This window comes from Tinamus guttatus, unplaced genomic scaffold (assembly GCF_059628265.1).
Source record: "Tinamus guttatus ecotype Peru unplaced genomic scaffold, ASM5962826v1 Tinamus_guttatus_pri_ptg000509l, whole genome shotgun sequence".
In the NCBI taxonomy this organism is placed as follows: domain Eukaryota; kingdom Metazoa; phylum Chordata; class Aves; order Tinamiformes; family Tinamidae; genus Tinamus; species Tinamus guttatus.
In genome coordinates, this window is record NW_028289043.1 from 213,405 (window position 1) to 224,566 (window position 11,162).

An 11,162-nucleotide genomic window follows, 5' to 3' on the forward strand; every position below is an offset into this window, starting at 1 on the left:
TCAAGAAGAAAAAAAAGGCTTTGAAAACAATTTTTTAATTAGCTTGATAAGGACGATAAATGTGGAGGATATCTTTGTGCAAAATTTAAAATCTTGCTTCTGTCAAATTCAGTGTGCTCAGGTTCATTTTCAGGCAGGTGTATACTCCTCTCTGGTGTCTCTACTTCACAGAGCATCAGGTACCTGATAGGAAAATGCCTGATAGTCTATACAGATGTGATATTTGAACACCAAAGTCTGTGCCTTATTTGTAGAGATTTGTATGGTCTTGGATTTCTGTGGAGAATAAATCTCAAAAATGTATCCTGAAGGCTGAATTTAAGTATTTGATAGTGACAAAACATTAAGTTTGAAGGGTAAGTTAAAGGAATTTGTCTCTTCTTGTGTTTAACATAATAGTTTAAATTCACTCTATTTTGTTATTAATGATGGAAAGAAATAAAATGCAAGTGGAAATTTGATTATAGTATATGAGTCAGCTAAAATAAGGAGGCTTATTGATCTCATTTTTGTTGAGGTTTATCAGTCATAGTCCTTATTTTGAGAAGTAAGCTCAGTCCAAACTTTTCCAAATTAAATCCTGGGGCAAATACCTCATGTCAGTCTGTCACAGGATAGTAGAATGGAGCAGAGTATTTTTCTTATCTATAAAACTGACATAATAATACAGTTTACACTGATTGTATATTAGAGGATGCAGGCTATAAAATTTTGTTTTGAAAAGCACAGACTGAACAGTTGATTGATGCTTGTGCTGGCAACACAAGGTGAAAAATCTTGGTCCCATAGGCACAATGATGGAATTTCAATCAGAAGAGCCGTGATTTCATACAGAGAGATTTGATGGTTAATGCTGTGTTCATCCAAAAAGGTTCAAAGGCTCCAAGCTGACAGATATGTTCAGGCTCTTTTTATTTTCTTGCGGCATGTGTTCCATAACAGAAACACATGTTGTGCAGAACTATATTGATAGTGGTGGCTTCGTCTGGACTGAAATGCTTTACCCCAGGTGATAGCCTGCTGTTCTCACAAGTGTCAGATGATCTACCAAATGGTCAGATAAGCATTTTGTTCTCTTACTGTAGCCAGTATAATGCCAGTATTATTTGGTGCAGATGATTTATAGCAAAATGCCTATAATGGCAACTGTAAAATGTTGAAAAATTATAGTGCTTTTATGTTGTTTCATATCTGGACATGGCAATGGATTTTTGCCAGCTCTACAGCTTGATGTGTTACATGCACAAGTTCTTTTGATGTTCCACTTGCAAGAAGAAAGTATTTGCTTTAAGTTGGGCAGTACTAAATATTTTTGCTTCTTCTGAGAAAGATGAGTGATTGCATTTCAAAAGTTTCCAACAATCTCTTTGGAAGTTTATGATTTTCTCTGAAACAGCACAAGGAAGGAAGAGGAATAAAGATTTTAATATTTTAAAACCAATTTTCAACAGCATATACGTTATAAATAACTAGCACTTTACAATGTGCATGATCAATATCTGCTGATATTGAAGATATTCAGAAAGAATAGATCATATGTCCTTCATTTAATTCATATAGATCTGGATTCATATTATTAAGGCTGATATATACATTTAACTTTAACGGTATAAAAAATACTGTTCACTTCAGCAACATACAGAGTCAAGTATATATGCTTACATATTTGCAGCATTGAGGTCTCTGTTTTCATCAGCGTGGAATATTGGTCCATATTCAACACAGATAGATGAGACATAGATGTGGGAAAGTCTTTTGTAAATGTGAGGAAATGTTAAATCTTCTATAAGTAAAACGTTAGAGTGAAGATGGCATTGATGGGAAAATTAGTTTGGAACTTGGTGGAGCATAAATCAAAATCCATTGGAATCTATGAAGTATTTCCATAGATTTTGATAGACTCGGAATTAAAATTATGTGTTGAGCAACTAGTTGGACTTTCTTGCTTACAACTATTAATATTAAACAGAAAATTATTATTTTTTCATAGAGATATTATTATGGCAGATAAAACTTGATGCATTATTTCATTTTGCATATTAAATCTTTTTTACTATAAAAAGTATAGAGCAGATTTTTTTATGATTCTTGAATGAGTTTATGAATTTAATAAAATACGACTTCATTTCTTAAATGTTTGATGGGCTCTTCCAAGGGGATACCTTTAGCATAAATTGTGGGCACAGTTTCCAGCAGTGGACAAAATTGGTTTCAGATTAGAGCTTATAACTCTTTTTTGCTATTACATGACAACAGACACTTTTATTTTAAATGTGCTGAAATTGCCTATGAAATATACTTGCACAAAGTATTTGTAAAGTATAAACATAAATGTCCATATTAATTGTAACTCAAAGCTCAGGGGAATTTTTTCATTCTGTTTAGGGCTTTTTTTTTCAAAACACATAAGAACATCATACTGCAAAATTTGTATGAGACCATGTAGCAATGCTAAAGAATTACCTATAGTTTCTCAGTCTCCATAAGCAAAATTACCGAAAATTAGAGGCAAGTCATCATGGACAGTAAAAGTAGTAGTACTGGAAGACTAATTAACATAGCTTAACTTAGCTATGAGAAAGGCAAAAGTGAGGGGGCTCCTCTCCTGAGTCTGTGAGCTGTGTTTTGCACTAGGCTGACAGAACCATGCGCTATTGCCAGCATTCACTCTAAGCCTTCTAGCCCTGGGAAGAGAGGAAAGCCAAAACGCATCTGAAGAGCACTGCCAAACAGGCAATGGTTGTGTAAAAATACCACTTCTGCATACTGACCACCTTGGATGAAAACAGATAAATCCCCTCAAAAAATTCCCTGGCTCTGCTCCCATAGTACTAAACCTACCACATGGAGAAAAGCCGAAACCCAAGCTGAATAATGCAAACTTGTCTTAGATCAGGATCATATGTAAAACTATTGTGGTCAGCATGGGGTGGGGTGGGGGGCAAACACTCATCTGTGGACACGGTGAAAGGAGGCAGACAAAGCTACGGGGACCCTTTGTTTCTTTCTTCCCCTCCAGCTCTTGCTTCAACTGTGTGGGTGTCCAGGACACGCCATGTCAAACCGCTCACCAGAAATTGCCTTCGTAGCTCTGCAAGTCTTTGTAAGGAGCACAAAAGGCGGCCGCCCTGGGGCGTTGTGTTCTACTGCTAATGCACCCAGGCAGGAGTGAGACTGACCACTGGGTATAATCCTCTGCTCAGAGAGGAAATAAATCTTAAGCACATCTTAGCAGTCAGCCCAACCCTTCTCTTGCTTTTGAAAGTCTGAGACAAAGAAGGATTCATTAGAAAAGGCTGTGGGTGGGACAAAATGACTTTAAGATGCAAGTGACTCCCTTAGCTATTGATGCCTGTCTCTAGCCTCCATCCTGCAACAAGAGAAAAGTAATTTGGCAGCATTCTGCTTTACACAAGATAGAATTCACTTCTGCTGTCTGTTTTACTCATCGTTGATCATATGAGGATCATAAGCATGTGCTCTACATTGCTCTAAGATTAAGGTTTCTTGTTTATGTTTCAACATTTGTCAGGTTCCAGCTGAGCTATTGAAATGGCTCTGGAAATTGCACACTAACTTCTGTAAAGGCAGAATGATCTAAGAAGGATAGGAGGGAGGCTTACAGACTCCTGCAGTACAGGCAAGACCAGGACTGCTACATCATTCATTCCTGGTGACAGTATGCCCTCGGGAAGACCCTGTCTGGATTGTGCAGGCTAATAGAGTCTGTGTAAGTATCACAAGAAGAGCTAGATTGCTGTAGAGCTTGCACAGTCCTTAGACTGTGCAAAAGAAAGGACAACCAGTAAGTACAGCAAACCCATCTAAGAAGTGGTGCATAAAAGGAGTATGGTGTGACTGCATAGGTGTTTCAGATTGCATAGACTAGCTACCAGCCTTAAGCAAAGCCAAAATCCGCTGTCCTAATGAAACATGCTGATTTCAGCAGGATCTCAAACATGTTCTGAAGTCTGGATGGACCCCACCTAATTCTGAGTAGTTAACAGAGTCATGTAAGTTAGGAGCTGAGTTGCTATATTCTTTTTCCATTGTATAGTTCAGACCCTAAACAACACCAGATAGTAACTTGGTTTACCCATGTCCACCGCTGAGTAGGGAGAACTGAGAGCACTGCTGTTGGTAAACAGGGTGACTGTGAACTTGGTGTCCAAGCAGACAACTATGGTTCAGTCAAATATTATCTTTTAAAAAATGCAAATAGAGAATCCTTCCTACATGGCTACTCACCTGCTCTTATCATCTCCATGTACAGAATATACCATTTCAGTAGACTCTGCCTTTACCAACTCATATATAATTGGCCAGTACCTTGCCAGAGCCTCTTTCTGATTTGCTTACGTTGTACTGCCCTAGCCAGAGCAGCTCTGCTGACTCAATTTCCTGCTGCATTTATTTCAGGAATAGCTTAGGAATTTGACTTAAAGTATCGGCACTAGAAATAGCTATATCATATTTTTGCAAGTAAATGGGTCTTTGAGGTTTGATCTTAGTGTAAAAATGAGTCATCCATTTCATCAAACTTGGGAGGACAGAAAGCTCTGCTTACATTTCATTTCTTGATGTTGTTTTCAAAAAATTGCGTAGATGCCAGTGGATGCCTGTTCTACATCCACAGCAACATGCTCTGATAAGTGACAGTTTGAGTGTTAAGAAGGTTCCCGTGAAGCTCAAACCTGACATCTGTATCTAAGACTCACAGCATAGGCTGCATTTTCTGATCCTTTTCAGATGAAAAGTGGTAATATTTTGTTTGTGGTACCACAGGCTTTGCCAGCAGAGGAAGCATACGGGATGGGATGAGTTTTTGTCAGTCTCAGTTTTCTCTGTCTTGAGACCCTTCGAGTTTTTGTCAGCATTTCTCAGCTCTTGTGCAATGTGTGATCGGGTCTTCTAGGTTTACCAAAGGGTGTTCATGAGGATCTTCAAGCAGCAGAAAAGGGAGGCTCTTCGTTGGACAGCTGAGCTCATTGCCTGCTACAGACTCCATGCAGCCCATCATACCTATGTCCCTTCCAACATTCTTAAATGGATGGGCCTTTTACTTGAATTCATCTTTTCCATTAACTGACTTTTCTGTAAGAGAAATCATGGCAGGCAGGTCAACTGACCTTTTTCTCATTCCTTCTGCCCTTGCATTTTAATACCAGACACAGTAGCACAAGGAGAGCCATTTAGAAATACTCGGCCCTTGTTACATGAACACTGTTACTGCTGACCTAGTGATACAAAGAGCCTACAAAATTTTGCAGTGCTAAAGAGGCATCCTGAAGAGCAGATTGTGGGGGAAGAAAGGGTAGCACTGCAGCAACATAGATACTCACACTGGCAAGATATCTGCTGGGACTCGAGGATGAGTTTCCATGTTTTCTGCCTAATTTTATTTGCTTTAAAGTAAGAATGCCTTTTGCTTCAGTTGGCCAACTAATACTTGTTCTTCACATACCCTGTATTTTTATCCCATCTAAAAATGAAGTCTTGTAGAGTAGCACTGCCCTAGAGAAGTCTATTAGCTGAATGTATTTTTAGGTCAATGTTGAGAAGACCTGAGATGCACACACTTAATCTCTGGGGCACAGGGCAATGCTAAAGTGTTAACTCCATAAGAACAGAGCATTCCTTTTTTTTTTTTTTTTTTTTTTTTTTTTTTCCTTGTGGAACTCACAGTGTAAGCTTTGGTAGAAGAAAAACGTCATCCACATTTTCTTCTTAATTTCAGATAATCTTGGCTCTGTGTCCCATAACAGTGAGGGATACAATAAGAATGTAGAAAGCTTTGAGCCTCAGTAGGCCTTACCCAGGCTTGCCTCTTCTTTGCACATTCTCCCAGAGGAGGGGACAGGAGGGGACAGTGGGCTGCGCAGATGAAGTGCAGATGGAGACTTCATAGGCAGGCTTCACAAATGAAGTGCTTTGGAAAGGACTGTTCCAAAGTGTCTTCCACTTAAGTGTGGCAGTAGCTAGTTCTCTGTAAGCTAGGGCTTGCAGAAGGAAAAGTCTAGGAAAATGGCACCCATGGAAAAGAGTTACAGCAGACAGGGCTAGGTGTTGCAGAAATGCAGAAATTTGCCATCTTCAAAAATCTATACCAGGAAAGGGACAGAGAGACAGAAATGGAATTAAACTAGAATTCGACTACAGAGCTATGTCCAGTCTTCAGTTCAGCATGCAGTTCCATGAATAAACAAATCAGAATTATGCTAAATTCAGTTATATCAATCAGTGAGCTAATAGCAAAAAATGAATAGAAATAGAATTCACAGTGAAAGCAGATCAGGGCTGAGCAATATCCACTAAATCATTTTAAAAAAGCAGATTTCCTAGCCATACCTCAGGCACTATAAAAGGAAGATAATTTGAGAGCTTGTGTAATCAGTTTGCTTTGCAAACTGATTTCATCCTGTCATGAAGAACAAAATAGCTTCCATCTGCCCTATACTTGCCCTGTTTAAGGCAGAACAGGGATAAATGAGAGCAGTCCAACAGAAAACCCAGGAGAGAACTGATTTCCCAGTCTAACAGAACAAGAAATTTTGGCAATAAAAGATAAAAAAAAAAAAGGACATAATTGACATAATTGTGACTGAGGAGATAAAGAAAACTCAAGCTCATTCCTTCTGATGTGGGAAGAGTGGGAAGATACTGAGTGTAAATAAGTTAGATGAGGAGCCTTCCAAGCAGAGTCTGCAGGCATAGAATGAATTTGGTACATGGTGTGGAAGGGAGGGCAAGAGCAAAGTTACTCATTCGGCCAACCTCAGGAGAAAGCTGGAAGGGTTGTCAATACTCTTTGTTAGGATGAAGGTCTGAAGAGGTAAACTCTGCTGAGCCAGTTAGAGCCTTTCATAAGTTTGTGTTATCTACCCCTGTTGCTGTCTAGACCCTCAGACAGTGAGAGATATGCTTTATGCTTGCTTTTCATTTACGTGGCGGCCAGTAAGCCTGGCTTCCTTTAAGAGTGTAATGTTATGTTGTGCATTCTGCTTCTACCACAAGGACAAGGTATTCTGCTTGAGGAGTTCAGTTTTGGACTGCTCAGCTGAAACACAAGTCATGGAAAAATTATATGCTGGTATGTCAACAGAAGTTAAGAGTATGTAGCTGGTATCTGTTGTGGCTTGGATTATGAGTTTGGGATGAAATCAACCATTATTTCAGAGTAATTCTATTAAGTAAACTATACTATTCTAGGCTGTTCCACCATGCATAAGAAGAATTTTGCTCTTTGAATCTTCTTGAAGTATTTTTACAAATGTTCTCTTCCTGCTACGCTGTATTAAGTGAAAATGATTCTTATGTCTGATATGGCAAGTATTCTTGTGTATGTGCAAATCCTATTTAGAGTAATTATCATGAAAAAGAGGAAAAGAACTTGCAGTAAATTAAGCCAATATGGGAAAAGTCCAGGTGTTTCTAATCTGCAAACTCTATTCAGGTGAATTCTTATGACCACTGTATTCTACTGTCAATTTACTTGTTTATTTTTTGTTCATTTTATGTATTCTTTTCATTTCAGATCAGAACATCTGTTCTTTGGTCCACTCCAAATGTCTCCTTTGTAATCCCATTATGGGTTATAATACTGGCAATACTCCTTGGCTTGTTGGTACTAGCTATGTTAACCTTAGCTTTATGGAAGGTAAGTTGTATTATTGCTGTTGCCTTAATAAAACTGAAAAGATACTAATGGTTTCAGTTGAGAACAGGAAAGGTTAGAACTTTGTGATCTTTAACAGCTTGGAGCAAAAGCAACTATACACATGTGTCTTCTTTGTTTTGGCAACTCTGACATGCTTGTGTCACTGACCTTTGTGAGGGGAACTTGTTTTCAAAGTCCTCCTTTATTATTAAAGTCTGGTTATAAATGGGCATACAGAGTTTGGCTCTGTTTCCCAAGACCTATGATCCTCTTTTTCAGGATGTTTAGGTTCATAAAGAAGTGACTCTAACTTTGTTTTCTCTGAATACTTCAGGAATTTCCAGTTTTTGTCAGTATGTAATTACACTCCCAGTTTTGAGAATCCATTTTTAGAAGATTTCCTTTTATATTAGTATAGCTATATATCTTTTGTTTTTTAAGGATATTAGTCCTGGGTTTGTGTTCTACTATACTATAGAGGGATTCTACTCCCTTTACAAGTTTTAAGAGAATTTGCTGGAAACTGCTATAATATAGGGAGTGTATGTAGCTTTATGCCATCCATTCTATCTTCATTAAAACAAAAATTCCTTAGTTAGGCTATGGTTCACCTGCCTTTAGCTGCTCAGTGTTAAAGGTTAGGTATCCACTGGATGCTAACTGTCCAGTTTTCCTTTGTAGTCAGTTAATAAAAATAGGGATGTCTGAAAAATGGGAGGATGGGAGGAATTCCCCTTTGGCAGTACCCTTCTTGAACCTCTGGTGAAGTGTACATGACTAGTTTAAACCAGAAGACTATCTTTGAGGCAGTTAAAGTTAGGTGAGATTAATCCCATTTTTAGTGATGTTTCTGAATAAGTGTCTGGCTGAAGTGAAATCAAGAGCTTCTTCATCAGAGCCAGTCATTCATAGCAGCCTTTGTGCTGCCTGCAAGGACAGCTTCCATATGAACTGAGTTTTTACTTTTTTGAAACTCAGTCCCACATTCCTTGCACCTAAAGAATTCATTTTCATAGGCAACAATTTGAATAGGCAAAAAAAAAAAAAAAAGAGGGTTCACAGTCCGTTGGCTGCCATAGACTGTACCAGACCTTTTAGGCTGAGTGAGTATCAACCTGCAGCTGAGTTTTCCTGGGATTGTGATATCTCTGGTTTTTTTGTTTGCTTTCTGCAGTGTGGCTTCTTTGACAGAGCGAGGCCGCCTCAAGATGACATGGCTGACAGGGAGCAACTCACAAATAATAAGACTACTGATGCATAGAGGAAGCTCCAGACAGAGTCCTACCTGAGACTAGCAACATGATAAAGATGAAATGAAGGTTTTCTTCTCCTGTCTTCCTTGCAACTGACACTGTGTTGTAATCTGATCCACGCAACATTCTGAGAAAATGCCACATGATGGCCATCCTTGCCAAAGAAAGCAGCTTTATCACGTCCTTAAGAACATACTCACCACTGAGCAGAATGTTTTTACCATATTCCAGACCTGCTACATTTTAACAGATGCTCTTGAACATATGTGGTGTACTGAAATGCTTCCAGAACAAGCCCAAGCCTTGCAAGAGAGAGTCCCTACACGGCGGTGTTGTCTAGCAGATGGACTAGGACAAAACTTTTGAACACTACTGTATGATGAGGATACCTTTGACACCTCCCTAAGGATAAGAACTTCTATGAAATTATGGCTCAGGGAGACAAGCAATATGTCAGTACTGTGAAAGTACTTCTGAAAAACAAAGGTAGTCTGTAAAGAACTTTATAAATGGGGCACAATTATTTATTTCTCCACCTTTTCAGGATAAGTATCTCTCATAATCAACATAAATTTGGAGAGAAGAAAGTCATAAAATAGAAATAATGTACTTACCTTTCATGTAAATAGAAAAGTGAAGCCATTGTACACACTTAGCACAATTTTTCTTGGCCACAATGTGTTTTGCAAAGCAGAGGATTTACACATTTTACAAGAGAAAGCATATGATAAACAAGTATGTATTGTATCTCTTTCAACCCAGAGCTGGCAGCTACACACCTAGTTAAATAAACACATACTTGGTAGAAAACAGTGGATAAGTCACTCTCTCATCTCGTTGCTGGTGGACAGCTGGCACAGGATACAGCCGTCTGTGAAACACTGATTTAGCTGTCACAGACCCACTGGTGATAAGAGAGGGCTTGGGGCTCCTGGGCTAGGGCGAATTTCCTTCCCCCTTGCCCAGCTATTTACTTTGTTGAAACATCCTCTTAAAACAGCCACTGCATCTTGTATTGAATTTGTGTCCTCAACTCTAAAACTTTGGTGATCTGAAGAAATCTCTACCTTGTTTTCTTTTTATAGACTACATAATGATAGCATATTTAAAGTGTTAAAGAGATTTCAGCAAAGTTTAGGGCTAAGTATAATTATTTCCCATAGCAAAGTCTTCTGGGAAGGTGTGTAGGTGTGTATGCAGAAGGGAAGCTGTGTAGAATTTATGCAGAAAGTGGGATGCCAGCCAGTCAAGAATTAACTCACAGAAGGAAAGACATTTTGAGTTAAAGAGTAAAAATATGTGTGTTTGCTTTTTTCTTCTTCTTTTGAATTGAGGATCCTGAAGAAGAAAGGCTTCATTCTTTCTTTCCTATCAACAGATGGTCTGTATATAAGTTGGGGCTGCAAGCTCTGGATCTGTGCAAGCTGCCTGAAAACTCGAGTCTTCCGTTGTGAAATTTGCTATATCATGTACGCTTCAGGACAGTTTGTTCCTTTTCGGAAACATACACCACATATTCCTCCTTTGGGCTGCTCCTCTTTCCAATACATCTCAGCTTCTTGATTAGCAAGTAGCCTCATCCATCCTGCTACCTCTTGGCCCTTTCTAGATATCCACCTTTCTGCTTCCTAAGACTTCAGGACAGCAGCACCCAAGTGACACGGTCACTTCCATCAGTATGGCAGGACATTTTGCATTGCCACCATCGACTCCCAGGCCAACTTGTGCAGTGTAAATGCAAGCTAAGGAACCTGAGCAGGTGGTGCCATCTTCATGTCTAAGGCAAATTGCAAGACCGTGATAGAGCCTTCAGTGTAACAGCCACCGTGTGCCTGAGAGGGGGAGATGTGTCCCTCAGAAGTGCAGCTCCTCTTGTTTTCTGGGGCTAGGGAGGCCTGGACACTTGCCAGTCCCCCAGAGCACTGTTGGCAGCAGCAGCCCTTGTCAATAAGAGAGACGAGCTCATGAACAGCAGCACAAACCATCCCTGATGCATTTGCACACCTGCATCCCAAGCTTTGCGGCAGAATCATCCCCCCCACCCCAGGTAAAAGACAGTTTAAAAGACATATTTTTGTAAATACTGAATTGTTGTGTGTAGCAGCTTCTGGAATAAGATCAGTTAGCTCAATAAATTCACATCAAGTACACAATTCTTAACTCTCATGGAATAGCAATGTAAGGAGATACTGAACGTATGACTTTTGTATGTGCAATACTTTATATTATCTATATATCTGAAGCATGTTTAC

At 39.2% G+C, this 11,162-nt stretch overlaps 1 protein-coding gene across 1 annotated transcript in view; it reads left to right on the forward strand.

Moving 5' to 3' along the window:
- Positions 1–10,035, forward strand: part of ITGA8 (integrin subunit alpha 8) — a 98,315-nt gene extending 88,280 nt beyond the window's left edge. The window contains exons 29-30 of the mRNA XM_010224792.2: positions 7,535–7,657; positions 8,832–10,035. Coding sequence (XP_010223094.2) covers positions 7,535–7,657; positions 8,832–8,918 — 210 coding nt within the window. The 3' untranslated portion in view covers positions 8,919–10,035. The remainder of the gene's footprint in view (positions 1–7,534; positions 7,658–8,831) is intronic.
- The last annotated feature ends 1,127 nt before the right edge of the window (positions 10,036–11,162 follow it).